General features: G+C 42.9%; 1 protein-coding gene across 1 annotated transcript in view; it reads right to left on the bottom strand.

The window, feature by feature from the left end:
* ALG13 (ALG13 UDP-N-acetylglucosaminyltransferase subunit) overlaps positions 1-19,712 on the bottom strand; it is a 154,175-nt gene that overhangs the window by 90,366 nt on the left and 44,097 nt on the right. The window contains 6 exon segments of the mRNA XM_083160737.1: positions 1,164-1,341; positions 1,688-1,769; positions 2,222-2,294; positions 4,431-4,477; positions 13,919-13,969; positions 15,737-15,820. Of these exon segments, the coding sequence (XP_083016863.1) occupies positions 1,164-1,341; positions 1,688-1,769; positions 2,222-2,294; positions 4,431-4,477; positions 13,919-13,969; positions 15,737-15,820 (515 nt within the window).

Below are 19,712 nucleotides of genomic sequence, written 5' to 3'. Positions count from 1 at the left end.
GTGCAATTGCCTCCCATCAGAGGTGGTAGGGTCAAATACAGTAGAGCAATTTAAACATGCTTGGGATAGGCATATTGATATCCTTACAAAGAAATAAGGATCAAATATGGTTGAGGTAACATGTTTAAAAAAGGGGCGAGGTCGCCTTTTAGCTGCACAACTGAAGGATCTAGGGAAAAAGTTAACATAAACATATGATACATTATTGTTACATGAAACAATATAAAATCAGGTGGAGTATAAAAAAGCAAAACAATTATATGATGGGGTATGTAAAGAAAGGGCGCAAATTGCTTATGATTCCCAACATAATAAATTCTTCAGAAGTGGCAATAAAACCAGCAAATTATTGGCTAATTTGATCAGGCCATACCCGACATCCTCACTTATTAATCAAATGCATACAACAAATGGTAAAAGGACAACTAATACTACCCACATCTCAGATATTTTTGAATTATTATAAAGACCTATACTGTACATCACCAATAGATAACCCCACGATAGGGATGGACTTCCTAAAAAAAAGCCAATTTACCTATCTTAACAGAAGAGGAAAGGAACTGCCTAATAGAACCAATCACAGAAAAAGAACTAACCTCAATAATTAAATATCTAAAAAGAGGGAAAATCTCCAGGTCCGGATGGACTAGGGGCAGAATACTATAAGATACTAGCCCCACCAAATGTTACTCTTCTGATAACATTGCTTAATAAAAAAAAAAAAAAAAAGGGGGGCAGACTAGATGGGCCAAGTGGTTCTTATCTGCCGTCAAATTCTATGTTTCTAGGTTTACTGACAAAAGGACAATTAATGTCCAAGTACACCTTTCAGTGTTTCCTCGTTACTGAACTGGACAATACCTAACAGTCACTTTGTGCACTTGCACGCAAGAGACAATAAAAAAAAGGTTAAACCCAAGACCACAAAGCATCTTACAGTTTCAAACAAGCCATTGCGGGGTGTGGCCAGATTTGCTCTTCTCAGTAGGATATTACGCCATAACTTAAAGTGCATTATCTACGTTTTTTCTAAATTAAAAAAAACAAGAATTCTTTTGGAGAATTTTAATCTTTGCTTATGAATTTAACAACAATCCCGAGTTAAAACAATTTGTTTATACATTAAAATGCACAATAGGCAGGAATATAGCTGAATTTACCTGCTGTCTTCTGATGCCTTGTTATGGTCAGGAGTAGTGTCATAATTTGCGTCTTCGCTGCCAGTGGACGCACTGTTACGATTCTTCTTTGTGCCACTTCGAAAAAGCTCAACAGCAGCAATCAACTCTCGCTCCTCCACCCCAAACACATCTCTGTATAGACATTCATAGAGAACAGCTACAAGAAGCAACAGAGTCAACACGGGAAATGAAAATAGGAACTTTTACTGTGATTGTTACTTCAGCTTCTATATATTGTTAATCCTCAATCAACCTGGATATTGTGGTGTGCCAGTGCCCATCTGTTTATTGTATTTAACCTTTTTCATACATTTTTGCATATTAAGGTTACAGGAGGGGTGGGGGGTAACCTAGAAGACTATACTAAGAAAAGTAGTAGGCAGTGCCTGAGGTACAAAGCTTATGAAAGCAGGAACAAAAATTATCTGACAAGTAGGGCAAATATTTCTAAAATGGATACTGTATAAAATGGCAGTCTGAGTTGCTTTGCAAAATATCTTTACCTTGACAAATAGCAGCAGTTGTTTGGAAAGTTTTTGTGAACACAGAGTCATAGTGACCATTGGTGGAACAGCACAACATTATCTGCAAAAAAAGTAAAACATGTATTTCAGTAACTCTGCACAAACTTCCACATGTATTGCAAGTCTTTTCTTCTACTTGGCTCTCTATAATGTTCACATTTCTCCTTGGGGTGGGGTGTTAGGGGAAAGGCAGAGGTTTCAAGCCTTGTGAAAGTATTCAGTCAAGTCTAAAGCCACAAAGACACAGTTCCGACGTGCGCTTCTGCACACATCACATCACACAAAGTATGGGCTGCCGATGCTTTTTTAACTTGATTACATCGCATCTAGTGCAAAACGCACAGTGCTTTAACCCATTGCATGCATTTTGAACTAGATGCGATGCAATCTAGTTCATCGTATCTAGTTCAAAATGCACAGAATTTATCGCTCCGTGTATGGGCGACTTAAAAGTGCACGCATAGGTTGTGGTGCCCAGATTTTGTTGTGTGGGGGTCGTCTCTAAGAACTTACCTTTCCATCACAGTTGTGATCAGTTGCATATGTAGGTGGTTTTCCAGGACTTTTGTATAGTATGAAGTTTTGACTGGAAAGTAGAAAAATAATTGTATTTATTTTGATATGCAAAACATTCAACACAATATGTTTGCAGCTAATACTTAAAATTTAGTTTTAAAAATGAGCCGACACAGCCTCTGGTCTACACAATATAAGGATTCAGTGCCGGTACACCAAGTAGAAGGTACAAGTTTTTATTACATCATCAAAAAAATATTGACAATCTAAAAAACACTTTCATAACTGTGTGAAGAAGCAGACAGAGTACCTGTGAAATGTGTTCATGAGAATTCTTATACAAATGTGGCATCATATATCTAACCCTAATATACAGTACCACGTGCCATGAGCCGCTAGGACCCGCACACCTCTGCTAGCATGCACTAGGAGACTGTTCTGATAAACTTGATATGAGGAGAGACCTGCATAGTGTGTGTGTGTGTGTGTGTGTGTGTGTGTGTGGGGGGGGGGGGGGGGGGGGGTTGCATGCGTGTGTGTGTGAATCTGGTGCTGAGGGGCAGCAATGATGTAGGACAGAATTCGTTTTAATTGTACAAAAGCCGATGAAACACAACGGAACTTAAGTAAAAAAAAAAAGCGGTGGTCGCTGCATCGTAGCACTGTCTGTACCAGGGCTGGGCAACACTGGCCCTCCAGATGTTGATGAACTACACATCCCAGCATGCCTTGCATCAGTTTCAGCATGGCCACATAGCAAAACTAATGCAAAGCATCCTGGGATGTGTAGTTAATTAACATCTGGAGGGCCGGTGTTGCCCAGCCCTGGTCTATACAGACTAATTTGTCATTCTCAGAGATGTACAATTAATTAGTGCAGTCTCATGAATTGGTTTTGTTGCATCTTATTTTGATAAACATCTGGGTGTACCAAGAAATACAATTTGGTACAACTACAGCAATAGTACGACAACACATCTGTATCATCCAATGCAATTTTACTAATAAGGCCCGATTTCAATGTAACCTTTAAAATTACCCTGACATGTTTTGAACAAAACCATAATCATTATTTTGAGGCAAAAATTGGTACACTCCCATGACGTGAAGCTTTCTACAGGCCCAAAAATTTAATCTAGCCTTATTAAGCTCTGTACACATGGAGTGATTGGTCGCTCAGTGATCAAATCGCTCAGTGTTCTGTTTTCAGCGATGGTCGTTGATGACAACCGAGTACTGGGCTGGTCACGGGAGAGAGTGCTCCAAGCAACCTTCGTCCCATACACACACCCCTGGCGATATGTGCTGAAATCAACCCATGTGTACACACACAGACAAATGAAAAAACAGACAAAAAAAGCCACTCAGATACACATGCACGCTTGTCCATAATTGGCATGACATGCCCTGGCACCATTATACAAATTTTGGACCATCTGTCAAGGTAGGCAACTGCTAGGCTGGTATTCAATTTGCCCTGATGAAACAGTGGGTGTGAAAAGAAGATGATTTGCAGGGGAGGGGGCGGCATTTTTGCCCGGACACGCAAGTTGAGCTACACCTGTGTTTGAGATAGAAACTGACCCATTTTTATCTGAAATCAGGTAAAAGAAAATCCCATATAAAATGTGGCATGCGTCAGTCTATCGAGGCTTAATTGAATAGCCTGCTGAAGATATAATTGAATCAAATTGGGACTCTGCACACAATGCTACTATACTCTGACTTGACACACAACAAGAGGTAAGGAGGTTCATGGGATTACTCCCACCTACATTTCCTGCATTTACCCCTGGGCTTAATGTTGGGTTGTATCAATGGGACAGTTTTTAATAAATAAATAAAAATCAGCAATTTTAACATTAAGAGCCCAGAACACTTCCATACCATTAACCAAATAAAGTTTGCACTTATATGGGGCAGATGTTGATTTCACCCTACTGCTAACATCACAGAAAATGACCATGCAACTACTGAAATTAGCCTTTTCCAACTGAATTGCATGGTTAGCGGAAGCATGGACCGGTAAGTGAAATGACCACACAATAAGCAGGTTAATTCAGGCCGCGGTACACAAATATGTTAAAGTGAATTGTTAAAAACGGCCAAGCGCAAGAGCTAGTATCTTATTACAAGATAAAGCACAAAGCAGATAGAACACCTATAGGAATATGTACAGTACTGTATAACCATATTTGTTACTCACTTGAAAATTAATGAAAGGGCACTTATTTCAAGTTGGCCAGCACTTTCCTGGAAGACAGAAAATTTGATAAAAAAAAAATATACAGAATATAAATTAAAAGTCATTGTGATCTTAAGTTTCTATAGAAAAGAGGCAATATTCAATTTTGAAAGACCCAGCATGATTATGTAGACTACACTTACACTACATTAGTTTTTTAGCCATTTATATGAGGGAACGGTGCAGTATTAAGGATTATAAGCGCATTTGCAGTATCTGCGTATTTTCTGAAGGACACTGACAATCTGCTCTCCTAAGAGCAAAGTGGGCTCTTTCTACACCACCACTGCATACCTCCCAACATGACCCTTTCCAGGATGGGAAGATTGCTCTGCTCCTGGACCTCCCTCTTAATATATGATTGTACCTGTGGTGAAGCACCTCTCAGCAATTAACTGTTCAACACAGGTATTCGCAATCATACATTAAGAGGGAAGTCCAGGAACAGAGCATTGTGTCCCTCCTGGAAAGGGTCATGTTGGGATGTATGCCACTGCACTCACCTGGGGATTTGGTGGTATTCAGGAGCACTCTGCTATGACAGTCCAGTGACTGGCGAGGACCCACAGAAGCCATCCTAGCAGCTGCTTTAGATAAGTGGTGAATCCAGAAGGAGTATTGCTGCCAAGACGAGTCATGGAATTCTAAATTCCAGACCTCTAGAGAAGTGGCGCTCAACCTCAAACACATCATGTTTTGGGGATTTCAATCTTTGGAAGCATGTGGAACAATTACTAACCCAGTAATATAGATTAGCTCACCTGTGTATGATTAAATACATGGGGTGATTGATTGTTGAACGATATATCTCAGCAATATATCGCTCAGCAACCAAATTGCTGAGTGTCCAGTTTTCATCAGCGACCAGCGATGGTTGCTGATAAAAATGAGGCACTCTGCCATGGGGAAGCCGCTGGTTGCAGAAGCATGCTCATGCGACCAGTGGCTACAGCAGGGATGGTCACAGGAGTGCGTTCCGACAACAGTCACCCTGTACGCACGGGGATATGTCCGCTCAGCGACCATATCTGGGCGATTCTAACTAGAATTGCCCCGTGTGTATGGGGCTTTAGAACAACACCTCTAGATCCAACTTTGGTTCAGGGAGGGTGCTAGAATAGGATTTACAGTACTATAAAATATCTTAAAATCAGGCACACTAGTTGTTCAGATTCCATCACTGATTAAAACCAGCTGAAATACAGACTTGAAGGTAGCCAGTCACAGAGCCTGTGTGAAAGGATATTATAGTTGTAGATGCGTGTGGTAAAGAAGTCACAGACACCTGTGTAGCATGAAGGTAATGTGCGTCTTTACTTAGCATGCAGTAACAATCAACTGGAAGTGTAACCCGTGTCACAGGAAGTAAGTCACACAGCATGACTACAACTTCCACAATGCACGGCATGCATTTACATCCCCCTTTTTTAAACTGGAAGTACAAGAACATGCATGAATTGCTATAGCAGCGTGAACCAAGACAAAAGAGAAAGATTAAACAATAAAGTCTTGAAACCTAGGATTGGGTTTGGACACTCAGCCCGACCTGGTAACAGTATATTGTGAACCCATGGGAATGTCCTCAGTGTTCTGAGAGGGCTCTGCTACCGGTGTGGTCTCTGGGGAGGGATTGTCCACATGATGCGAATCATCACTGACATAGTTGCAGCGGTGGTAGAAACGGATACACCCGGCTGCACAGAGTCCTCTCCAGCCACACTCAGCAAGTGGCAACGGTTTCGTTTACAAAGCACATTATCAGATTGTACTACAAAACGGTTTGGACGTTCTGCAGGGTGCTTGACTATTGCCATTCTGTCGAAACCATGTTCAGTTTGCATGCGGACTGGCTGGCCTGGATACAGTGGCGGCAGGCGGTGTGCTTATCTGTCATAAGAGGCCTTAGCTGTCAATCTACGCCTGTTGATGTTGTCCTGCACTTGTGACTCCACTCTGGGTTGCAAGACCTGTTTTGCCATTGGGATAGCTGTGCGGGTGCGTCGTGCTAGCAAGCACTGTGCAGGGGATGGCAATCCATCTCTGGGTGTGTTTCTCAAATTCAGCAATGCCAGATATAGGTCTGACCCATCTCGTGCACATTTTTCCATTAAATGTTTGTTTTGCAGAGCGTACAGCCCGCTCCGCCAACCCATTGGACTGCGGGTAGTGCGGACTGATAGTGATGTGCTGGAAGTCCCATGTGTTTGCAAAGTCTATGAACTCTCTGCTCTTGAACTGCAGAGGAAGAGGAAGAGGATGGCCAACCGTTGAGGATGACTGCAGACAGACACTGGGAGAGCTTGTCCGCAAGTGTGGCTGCACGCAGCTCCTCCAGCCGCTTGGTGGGGAGTAACTCTACGGCCATGACCTCATAGTCGTCCTCTGCCCGCGTAAGTAGAGGATAGGAAGGCTCTGGATAGGACATCAGCAACATACATTTCCTTGCCTGGCTTGTAGATGACGTCCAAGTTGTATCGCTAAAGCTTGATCATACTTTGGATGCGGGAGGAGGCCGAATGTATGGGCTTTTTTAGAATTGTGATGAGTGGCTGATGATCAGTCTCTACTGTGACAGGACAACCATAGATGAATTCATGAAAAACAGTTGCAAGCAAAGACGAGGTTCAACAGTTCCTTTTCAATCTGTGCATACCTGGTTTCTGTGTCGGTGAGAGCCCTGAAAGGCAAAGGCCACAGGTCTGCGGTGTTGGAGGCACACAGCCCCGAGACCACTCTGTGAAGCATCGACAGAGAGAACAACCGGGTCATGCACATTGAAGTATTGCAGGACCGGTGGGTTTTTCAGCATGGTCTTCAGGCAGTTGACAGCAGCCGTGTGCGTGTCCAACCAGCAACATTCTGAGTCCTGGTGTAGTAGCTGACAGAGGCACAGTGGTTTCACTGTATTGCGGGACAAATTTGGACAGGTAATTGGTCATCCCCAGGAAGCGCTGTAGTGCCTGTTGATCTGCTGGAAGAGGCATCTGTAGGACAGCAGAGACTTTGTTTGGGTCTGGCTTGACACCCTTGCTGGTGAGTACGTGGCCCACGTACGTAACTTCTGAGACTCTGAACTTGCACTTGTCGGGATGGAGCTTGAGGTTTAGGGCGCGAGCCCGTTCAAGTACCTGGAGTAGACGCAGGTCATGTTCTTCCATGGTGTGGCCCCAGATCAGGATGTCGTCAACGATGATGTCACAGGGATAGCCCGCAAACAGCTGTTCCATGCACCGCTGAAAGACCTCATTGCCCGTGGTGATGCCGTAGGGCATGCGAAGGAATACATACCACCCTATTGGTGTCACGAAGGCTTGAGCCGGGAGGAAGCTCTGTCCAGAGGAATTTGCCAGAAGCCACACTTTGCATCCAGAGTGCTGAAGACTGTGGCACCTGGCATGTCAGCAATCACCTGCTCGATGGTTCGGAGAGGGTGATATGGATGTAAGAGTGCTTTGTTCAGGTTCACTGGGTCAACGCAGAGACGTACAGTTCCATCTTTTTTTGATGCAGCCACCATGGCAGACACCCATTGTGTTGCTTCCTCTATGGGGGCAATGACACCCAGTTGAGTCATTCTGTGTATTTCTTGGATGATATTATCCTTCGTTGCGATGGGGACCCTTCGGGGGGCACAGAGAGTAGGGACGATGGAGTCATCTAGCCTCATGTGGTATGTGACTGGAAGCTTGCCCAGTGTGCTGCAATCAAATAAGTCTTAAAAGTCTTATTTCCGGAACGCTCACCTGAATTGCATTCACATCAGGCCCCAATTTGAGCAGGCCTAATCTCATACTGTCAGGGAGGCCAAGCAGTGATTTGACCTGTTGGTCCACAATGTGGAAAAGTAAGTCAGCACGAGTGAACTGTATCTGTGTGCTGCCCAGGGTGGTGAGGACTTGGCCGCCATATGCTATTAAATTGATCTTGTCCTGTGGGTTTATCTGTGCAGCAGGATCTATTTCACGCAGTTGCCTGTGTGACATGACATTGCATTTTGCTCCTGAGTCTATCTTGACCATGGCCACTTTTTTAGTGTTCTTTGTCTTGAGCTTGATAAATATAAATAAATTGCCCTTCTTATCTAAGTAGTCGGCTGTATGATGACTCAGTCTGCCGCTCCCTGGGGGATCGATCTTTGGAACGACAGCACCTTGCAAAATGATTCCACCTGCATTACAGCGTTTATCATAAGCAGGGCAGCTCTGTTTGCCTGGGGGGTGCTGTGCTGCGCAGTTCCCACATATGGGTGATCGGGGTGGAGTGGCCGCCATGACACACCTCAGCGTCCTTTTTTAGCTCCTTTGTGCCCTTTTCCGCCTGTTCATGGAGCATGCAAATGCTTATGGCAGTCTCTAGTGTAAGGCCTTTTTCCGGTAATAGTTGCGCATGTACCTTGTCACTACGTATCCCACATACAATCCTGTCATGGATGAGCTTATCTGTGAGGGTGCCAAAGTTGCATTTCCTTGCTAGCAGCTTTAACATGGAGGCACATGACTGTATGGTGTCGTCCCCTTTCCGTTTTTTGCGGTTAAAGATGTGCCTGTCCATAATGACGTTTTTACCGGCATGCAGATTTCTTCAAACTTGCGACAAGGACGTCAGGATCCTCTCTGTTCTGTGTCCACGTATGTGAAGGCCTCTGATTTCTCCACAGCGTCAGTGCCTGCGAGGTTCAGCAGCGTGTAGGCCTGGACATTTTTCGACTTGTCCGAGAGACCGGCAATGCAGTACACGTGCCATTCCCTTTTGAACCTGAGCCAATTGTCAGTGATGTTTTCGTCGAATACCACCGGATCTATTCTTCTCAGTCCGTGTGCCATGTTCATCCCGCTTCTGACACCATGTAGATGCGTGTGGTAAAGAAGTCACAGACACCTGTGTAGCATGAAGGTAATGTGCGTCTTTACTTAGCATGCAGTAACAACCAACTGGAAGTGTAACCCGTGTCACACAGCATGACTACAACTCCCACAATGCACGGCATGCATTTACAATAGCAACCCTATGCCAAGCTCATATGACAAAATACTGGAAATATCGGACAGATATTAAAACTCCCAGCCCAGACTAAGATGCAAGTGCGGCAGTGTACAATACCATGTTTTCTCCTCACGTGCAGCCACAGACCAGACACATTACAGATGATACAAAGGTGTGTGTGTGTTTGTGTGTGTGCGCGTGTGTGTCTGTTTAAATGGCTAATCGCCAGCAGGTGGCACCCAATGGAGCTATTGAATCGTTGCACCATTGGAGTGCAATCAACTGCCCCCTGCCCCCCCGGGGTGGAAAGCTGATCTGTGCAAACTGTTTGTGTACTCATACAGGACTTTTGGTTGTGTTTAGCTAAACAAAATGTGCGAAAATGGAATATCCCCTGTTACTTTAGACGGTAGATCAATGGGGGGGGGGGGGGGTTCAGTTGTTTATCACCCTATGTGTCCAGGACTGGTTAACTGGGTTCACCCATCCCCAGACATGTATAGTGATTGTTGATATGTACATGCAAAATAAAGCACATAATATACAGGTATACGGAGTGGACAGTTTATGACGACCAGGCGATTTTATGCAAACTTGCTATTCCACGACCAACGCTCACACATGAATATGTATAGAAATGGAAGCCGAAATGTGCATGATCTGAATGTGGAATGATTGTTGGCACTAGCAGCAGTGTTGTGAGAATCGCAAAACATTGGCACTGGTGAATTGTTCATGGGCAGCAGTTGTTCAAGTGTATGCAAATTAGACTGGAGCCTGTTTTTTTTTTTTTTTGGTCTGCTAAAGTACAGATGGATCCCCTCTCAACTATCTTCCTTAGGTCGTGGCTCACCGTGGCTAGCCTATTGTTCTCAGCAGCAATACAATACATAGAACAATACAGTAGGGGATTACCAGAGTAATCCGATTACTCACTTAATCCTATTAAAGGGCTAGATGAGTAGGGCTCCATCTGTAGGTCTCCAATAACAGTATATGGACAGGCCCTGTAGCAGAAGGCATGTCCATATAATGTTATCGGAGACACACATCATTGAGATGACATCCGAGTTGATTCCCGATTTATCTACAGTATAATTTCATACATTTTAGCCTGCCCACATGATTGCCCACTCTCCATTATGCTCCAGCATTTAGTAGCCATTTTCGACCGTAGGCCTCGCACTCTGTATATGCTTTATATGCCGCCTTCTTTAAAAAATTCACCAGTGCAACAGATATGCTAATGCTCACTACTGCAAGTGGACAATTATTCTACATTCATAGCCTACCAGATCATTGTTTTCTCTTTAAGTCATGCACTTCATTAGGTCTTTGCATACCTTCGTCTATCCATTCCTATACATTATTATTCAGACTATACAGGAGGAATTTCAGACTACTATAATAAGCCGACCAGGTGACTGAGAACCAGGAAGTTCCAGCCGCCAGATACACAAGTCCCAAGCATCCGTGGTAACCTAGTGGAATATTGTCCCATCAGGACACACTAACCACCAGTGGTCAGGCAGGGGGGCAATCTGAGGAACAATGGAACAGCACAGACCAGAGATGGCACAGCACACTTCAGTCTAGCCCAGAAACACCACAACTATACCAAATGCCCATACCCACTCCCCAGACAGGATGCAATCAATTGCGCATCCCGCAAGGGACCACGTGCATACCAGCATTTGTAAACACCAATGGATAACTAAAATCACAATAAAAATAAAATAAAGAGAGATAGCTCTTGCTTCTGGGTTCAGGACTACTTGATATTCTATCTGCGCATGCTGTTGGAAGTGTTGGGAGGTATCTAATTGGATCCCTCTGAGCAAGAAGGTGCAATTGGTGCCCATGGGCTGCTATTGGTCAAAACCATCTCAAGTTGGCATTGCCAACCGCATCCAAGCCCCAGAGTTTAATGCATTCCAGTGCTTGGTGAATACAAGGTAAGTGGCCAAACCTCTGGAAACTGCATATTTTCAGTTTGCTTTGAGGGAGTGGTCTTCATAATGTGATTAAAATGTCGTCAACGATGAGACTACCTATGCTGTCGGGATTTTAAACAGCAGCATCACTAGAACATTACTTGTGGAATCCTGTAGTTGTGGAGAAGCCAACAAAGCAGCCACAGCTCTTCCCGGGGGTAGGATCCATCTTTCGGATCCACACAGTGCAAACGGGGGGGTTCGGGACCTTCTCTTTTTGCAACAAGCATATGCATTGAGCACCAGGATCTTGGTCAGCACCAGGTGTCATCAGGGTCAGTGACAACCCTGACCACAGCACCAAATACTAGATGCTTACACTGGGTGATAATCTATTGATGCTTTTGACCCATTATGAACTCCGATAGCATGTACATAATTGTCTGACTTTTTAGCATGCACCCAAAAGTTGGATTTATTAAGTGAGTGCCGTTTGCTTATGATGGAATTAAATAAATGCAGTACCACTCATAATATAAATATTCAAAGGGTACTTATGTAATATCTGGGCTCCCATGTTAAATGCACCCCATTTTTTCATACCCCCACTATCCAACTACGCATGGAGTTGATTTTATATAGTGTGGCGAGCGCAGCGAGCCACCGTGCCCGAAGCGTGGCGAGCGCAGCGAGCCCCGCGAGGGGACGCGGTCTCATAAGAAAACCGGGAGCCCAGATATTACATAAGTACCATTCAAAGTAATATTTTCTGGTTACCCCATGACACCTTTAGCTATTATAAATAGCAGATCTAATCTTCATGCCACAACACATTGTATCAAGAGCAATATCCTCATCCGCTTAGGTTTATTTGCATTTTGAGAGAGTAGAAGATGTTAAGAGGTGGTGTTGATAAAGGTTCAATAGTGCACCAAAATGACTTGTCGACTTGGAGGAGCCTTATATCAGGTGTAGCGGCATGAATATTAGATCACCTCTTCATAGGGGATGAAGGTCTCATTGAGCCAGTTCAACAGATCAACAGTAAACTAATAAGACAGTCAAACAGGTTGACCCCATTTGGTCAACATGGAAATGGTCCCCACTTTTTTAGTAGGTTTCATCAGATCTGTGCTAAATTAGCCTTGCAGGCTTGTTTTGTTTGCCCTGCTTCTGGCAAATCTTAGTGTGTGAGCATGCAGGTGTGTGTGTGTGTGTGTGTGTGTGTGTGTGTGTGTGTGTGTGTGTGTGTGTGTGTGTGTGTGTGTGTGTGTGTGTGTGTGTGTGTGTGTGTGTGTGTGTGTGTGTGTGTTTTAAAACCGGATGCTGGTTGATTTAAAGTTAACTTTTTAAAATATAGTTCAATACTGATAGATATTTGTAGATGTTGAACATACTAATGAGCAATGGGAGGAAGCTCTCGGACATATTCAAATCAGCGCACGGTTATGTCAGATAATGCTGATACTTGCAGGTTTAGTCACTAGAATCAGCATACCCCCATTTAAGTGCCCCACTGCAATGCTGTTAGCACTGCATTATGGTACAAAACAGCATTGTGGACCTAGTCCTAGACATAACAGTGCACTCAATTGAATTGTCACCAATGTAAACTTACACTTTCTTCATCAGTACTCTACCAGTAATCATATGTCACAGTATTCAGTCATGAATGATTCAGCAACAGATACTGTAACAGCTTATTTTACCCAAATTAGACAGCATGAACAGTCCCATGTGCGATGGAACACTCTTCTTTAAATTTTGTATACCAGAGTTGGCAATTTGCTTACTAGGGCAAAGCAGAGCCAAGAATAGTAATCCGTGAGAAAAAAAAAAAACGCAAAACCGGAAAGTAAGAGACAACCTGGTCTACCAGAACCCATAGTTATAGGTTTAGCTTTATGGGAACAATACCTTTCACATTTATTTAAAAACAAAATCAGTTTAACAATCTACTAATTGGTAGAAACTGCAACAAACTTTCAGCTCTACTCAGGTCACAGAAGCTATAGCCCACAGCACAACCCACAATAACATATAAAAAAAAGGCAGCAAGGTGTCTTAGGAGGAAGTACATGGCTATTTTATCAGGGATATACTCAAAAATGATATAAAAGAGTGGTTCCCAAAATGGGTGCTCTGGCACCATGGGATGCCTCAGGCACGTGCAAGGTTGCCCTGGGGTCAGCATTAATTCAAATTATTTATGGTCAAAGTACTGTAGTAGGCAAAACCAGTGCTGGTGGCTTCCAATCATAAAATATGTGGAAAAGCAGATGTCAGACAGACAGACAAACAGAAATGAACACTGTCCCTCAACATATACATGAGCCTAAGATGACATACGCACAATTAACATAATATTTTTGTCTAAATATCTCTATAAGAAACTAAACAGATTCAAATAACGTTTGGGAGCCACTAGTATGCCAGATAACTACTGTATATTGAAATTATGTTTTATCTATGGCTACACTTTTAATGCTAGTTTTGTTAAGACTATATGAAAAAAATCAGTGTAAAGCTTACCTTTGGATCTTCTAATCGCTCCAGGTATTTCTCAAAAGGACCTTCTACATACTAGATAGAGGAAAAGAAAGGAAACATTTTTTTTGTCATACATCAAAATAAGTTGTAGGGTACAGGCACAATGCAGGCAAAAGTAGAGGAAAAAGTACACAATCTAGGTTTAACAGGTCCTATACGAGTGATTAACACAATGCCGCAAGGACCTATTTACCAGATTGAGTGCTTAGTTATCACTATTAAGCAAAGTTGAGGGAAACACCTCAACTTTGCCTAATAGTGTTAACCATTTTTAGGGCATGTGCAGATCGCTGAGGAGGGCACTTTCATTTTGGAGGGTACTTTTTTTGATGCGACGCGCTGGATCGATAAAAATACAATGGGAAGTTAGCGGGTAAAGCACAGCAAGTTAATCGTTTTGATGCAAACCCTCATTAACAAGGGTTTCTGTCATCTACTAAACGCTAGCTAGATCGTTCCTAACCAAGGTACATTTGGTGAAGTTTTACAGCTGTGTTATTGAAAGCATATTAAAGTATTGTACAGGTTGAGTATCCCTTATCCGAAATGCTCAGGACCACGACATACTTGGTTCCCTGGTGGTGCCCAGATGGTCCCCCGGCATCCACGGCGGCCTTCAGGATCCTCTTCGGCTGTCCCAGGGGTGCATTGCGCAAGTTTGCAGGTGCGCTGCTGAAGTCACTGGCACACACACCCACTTGCGCAATGCACCCCTGGGACCGGAGATGCCACTGAAGAGGATCCTTAAGCCCGCCGTGGATGCCAGGGGATGAGGCAAGTATGAAAAAAAGGGGCAGGGGAAAAAAAGAAATATTCTGAAAAACCACCTTTTTGCAATATTTCGGTTTTTGGATATACGGATACGGAACACTCAACCTGTATTACAGTTTGGCACAGTAACAGCACAAAGGGAGACCATAAGCCTTAAGATCTTGTGGCAAGTATACGCTGTGGGTACTATAGGTAGTAATATGCAGTCAATAGAAGATATTTACATAACAAAATTGTCGTCACAAGGAAAATAGCATTGTATAAGAATGCTATTATCCTACCCATCACATTTATTCATTTCTTCCATCAAAATGACTTTTTAGGTGCATTAAAGCTAGGACATCTCAGTTAAATTAAAGAATTTGGTAATAGTCAGTTTTAAACAGAATTCTTGATTTGTATGTAATTTGTGTGACCTGGGTTGTAATTTCATTGTGTTTTTTTAGAATGACAATAAATGGATATTGAATTTTGGGCACTGGCTACTACTGCCTAAGTCAGTGGTTCCCAAACGGTGTGCCGTGGCACCCGGGGTAGCCTTGGGGAACTTGCAGGGGTGCCCTGGATTGGTGGTCAATGACCAATTTAAATTGTTTATGGCCAATGTAATAGAAAAAAATTGTGGACACAGAAGTGAATCCTGTCTATACCACATAACTGACCCTTAGGATGAGATATAAACACAATTTACTTAACTCTATATTTTTTTGCAGACTTTCTCAAGGAGAAACATTTGGTCTAGGGGTGCCGTAAAAAATATTCTAATCCTCTGGGGTGCGATGACTAAAAAAAAAAAGTTTGGGAACCCCCCCATACATGGAGGTGCAAAGTGAGACATATCACAAAGTGACAAACATCCATTTAGACAAAACATGGTTGTGTTCAGACTTACAAATATAAATGTTTGGTGAAAAGGAAGGATGACAGTAATAGGTGATTGAAAATCTATACAATTTCCTCTAGAAAAAAGACCAACTATTTTAGAGAACTCTAAAAGGCAAGTGGTGAGAGTAAAGAAAAAGAACTTACAGAGTCAAAGAGCTTTTCATTCTTCCTCATGAAAGATACACACATTTTACGGATCTCGTTGTGGTGAATTTGGCAGTAGAACAGCTATAAAAAAATAAAAAAAATGAATAATTATACACCAGCAACATGTTTAAATAGTTAAATTAACAAGCAAAATAAAATAAAAAAAATTAAATTAATAATTAACCCTTTGAGTGCCAATATTATTTATTATAATATTGTTATATAAATTTAAATAAAGATTGTATTTCTTATATAAAAAAGTAAACACTACAGGTCATTATGATGAATAAAAAGGTTTGCTTGGCAATTTTCACCTCTATTTTGATGAATGCCCTTGGATCTTAGGAGTCAGATCAGCACAACAATTGAATAGCTCTGGTAAATGCCCATTAACTGCGGCACACACAGTTTTTCTCATAGCCTCGAGAGGTGCGAGGAAAATAGATGTTTAAAGTCCATAATTTGGGTGCAGAGAATGCACAGTCAACTGATAATTGGCGAATTAACAGCCCAGTGGTCAGGACTAAATAACCCCCTACTGTACATCACAAGCACATTTTGTTCAGCACCGTTTTTCTAGAACCACTACAGATTCAACACACTTTGGGGGGTATTCAATCTGTGCCATTACCGACAGCTTTGAAGGCAGTCAGATCCAACTTTTTTTTTTTTTAAAGGTTGGATCTGTCTTGTCGGAAACTGCCGTGGGTTGTCAAATTTACAGACATTTTTCGACAATCAGAGGCTGTTTTTGCCAATCCACGGACTTTCCAACACTTGGACAGTCAAAACATTGAATTTTGAAGCCCGGGATTGAATACCCCCCTTTGTTTCTAAGCACTTCATGCTGGTTTCTGTATTTATCAATTTAGACAAAATACACCTGTTCATATTTATTTATTATCACTGAAAGCCTAAGGGGCCTATGTACTAAATCATTGGCATGTTGTAATTTGTCACTCTACTGTAAATCGCAATATGGAAAATAATTTTTTAAGCTATTATCCCCACTATGTACTTAAATTAGCTTGCAGGGAAAACAATAGCCATAATTGCCATCCCAACGAGTTAGATTACCTTGAAGAGTGTTCCATAAATGTGTAGAATTCCTCCAAAATGCCAGGGGTGTGACACATACCGTATGCTGTATCAGATGTGGGAGCTACAGTGTGGTTTAGCTCCCAGGCTTAGGCACGTAGTCTGTATTTTCCAATTTAGTGCAAGGTGCAATGCTGTTTGTGCACACAGAAAGCCCGTAACCAGCATTGCCACACTAGTTATGTTGAATATCTGCTTGCACCTCAGGAGGGGTATATTTAGAAATGGCAAATACCTAGGAGATGGTCATCATTGCATCCCAATGACAGTGTCTCAGTCATAATACAGGTTTGTGTGGGCTAGAAAAGCCAGTGGAGACATTCCTGCCCCAAGTGTGCAAGAAAAAAATATATATATATATATATACATAAATATCACACTGAGATTTGACATGAGATTTTGACTATATAGTCAAAATCGCATGCAGATCGTATGCAGATTGCACATGTTTTTCACCTTGCGATCCCGAAGCGTGCTCTCGTGACAGCACAAATCGAAACCCAGATAGACAGGGCAGCAAAGACTATATAGTGCAGAATGTATGAATTGTATGTAAAATGTACAGAGTTAGCAAAGATTGTATAGCACTCGAATCTTAAGTCGAATAGCATGGGAATTTCACTATGTGTACAGACCACTAGGGCAGAGGTTCCCAATCTTTTTTGATGCAGGGCACCCTAGAGAATCAGATTTTTTTCACGGCACCCCTAGGTCCAAAAAAAATGAAATAGATTGGGTTTATATGCGATTCTTAGCGGCAGTTATGTGGTAAAGGGCAGGATTCGCTTCTGTTTGTACACATTCTATGATTGCCAGCCACCAGCACTGGTCTTGCTCATAAATAATTAACCATTAATAATTTGAGTTGGTCCTGGACCACCAAGCCGCGGCACCCCTGCATGTGTCCCGAGGCACCCCAGGGAGCCACGGCACACAGTTTGGGAACCACTGCACTAGGGTTAGAGGTCACCTTGGCTACCAAACCCCACAGAATATGTAAAGTAGTTTTAACTGTGCGTAAATAAACTCCTACTGTATATAGGATGATGCGCCATGGCAATCCAGAATAATATTCTGCATTTAAATTTAACCTGAAACTAAATAGAAAAAGTATGTGAAGTCAGAAGGTTGCATATACTACAGAAAAATGTGGTAAAACCTCAGTTTTTGGGAGTTCTACTCAGTGGTGTAGCTTGGTGCCACGAGCAAGGGCATGTTTTGCACCCCCCGATTTGTAGTAGGTGGGGCTCTTGCGCAGCAAAAAGAGGGCGTGGCCTAACATTATACCATGCACTGTTAAGCCCATTTTAGCAAACTTTGTAATACCCATTACTCATAAAGCCCCATGCCATAATGCCAATTACACATAAGGTCACACATGATGCCCATTACATACTATATAACAAACCGTAATGCCCATTACTCATAAAGCCCCATGCCATAATGCCAATTACACATAAGGTCACACATGATGCCCATTACATACTATATAACAAACCATAATGCCCATTACACATCTGTCACATAAGTGCCACTTACCTACATGCTCATTGCTAGGAACTTCATGCTCGATGCCAGGGGCGACTAAAATTGCTCATTGCCAATGGGGACTAAAAATTCTTATTGCCAAGGAGGGACCCACTCCCCACCTGCTCCACCCACCTGAGCTGCCCCTGTCAGCAGCTATTTTCAATTAAGTATCCCAATAGACCACTAGCCAATAGGTGCTTGCGGTCCAGCAGCCATCAATGCTGCTTCTGATTGGCTGCTGGACCACAAGAGCCTATTGGCTAGCGGACAGGGCAGCAGCTGAGCTCAGCCAGGCAGAGCGCGGGGCAATCAGGCTGCACGGCTCCGGCGCCCTTTGATGTATCGGCACCCGAAGCTTGTGCTCCGCCCTCCCTACGCCCCTGGTTCTACTGTACTTTTGGATGTACTAAAGAACCTTCCGGATCCGGGCTCCATAGAAACCTATGGACTTCTATCAGCAGCACTGGTTTGTGGTGGAACCAACACTAATCCCTCCCAGCTTGCCCCGCAGCCGCCGGCATCGCTGCGTATGAGCAGAGGGACTCCCGAGTCAAAGACCCGGAATTCCAGGGACCAGCAGAGATCGCAAAGTGCAGCACATATTGCATTGCTCATTGCATATGTTCGTATATATGCGACTAGAATCAGCGCAATCGGACACTGGTTGGGGGTGCAAGCTGAAATACAGGTGCCAGCAGCCAATCACCCTCTAATGGAGCAATAGAATAGCTCTGTTGGACGCAATCTGGCGGCGTGCTCACAATAGAAATCTTCCACTATTTAAAATTCAATTCCCCACAAGGAGATGAGATTCTCTAATACAGGAAAGCAGCCCGACACCATCATCAGCTGGTGCTAGGTAACAGAAAAGCGAAGGGAAATCCATTTTATAAAAGGGTCCCTAAAAAAACCCGATTAATGGACAGAGCATTACACTTGATCCTTGATGAAGCCGCCGTAATAATTTGGCGGGGAAACGAGTCGATCCATAACAGACCTCTGCTCTTAAGGACTAGCCGGCCGTCCTCCTTCTCCAGTTGAACCTTATCTGCACCCTAAAAAAGCGGAGCTTGCTTCATCCCCCACCATTCGGGACACAGGTTTGAGGAAATTAACGGTGGGAGCACTTTTTACTCATATACCTGTATGCCATTGGAATCTGTTATTGGAGAACCTGTAAATATGACACTGTTTGCTGAAGTTCATGCCCAATAATTTATTACTAACAGACTGGCTTCATGCAAAATTTATTTTTGATTTTTTTTATCATCTGGAGAACTAAATTAAATCAAGTTGGAATTAACCCATGGCAGGATTAAACCTAACCCACTAATACCTAGGGTGT

This window comes from Crinia signifera, chromosome 9, assembly GCF_055691185.1.
Source record: "Crinia signifera chromosome 9, ASM5569118v1, whole genome shotgun sequence".
Taxonomy (NCBI): domain Eukaryota; kingdom Metazoa; phylum Chordata; class Amphibia; order Anura; family Myobatrachidae; genus Crinia; species Crinia signifera.
Note: the sequence above shows the minus strand (reverse complement) of the source record. Positions and strands in the feature narration are given on the sequence as shown.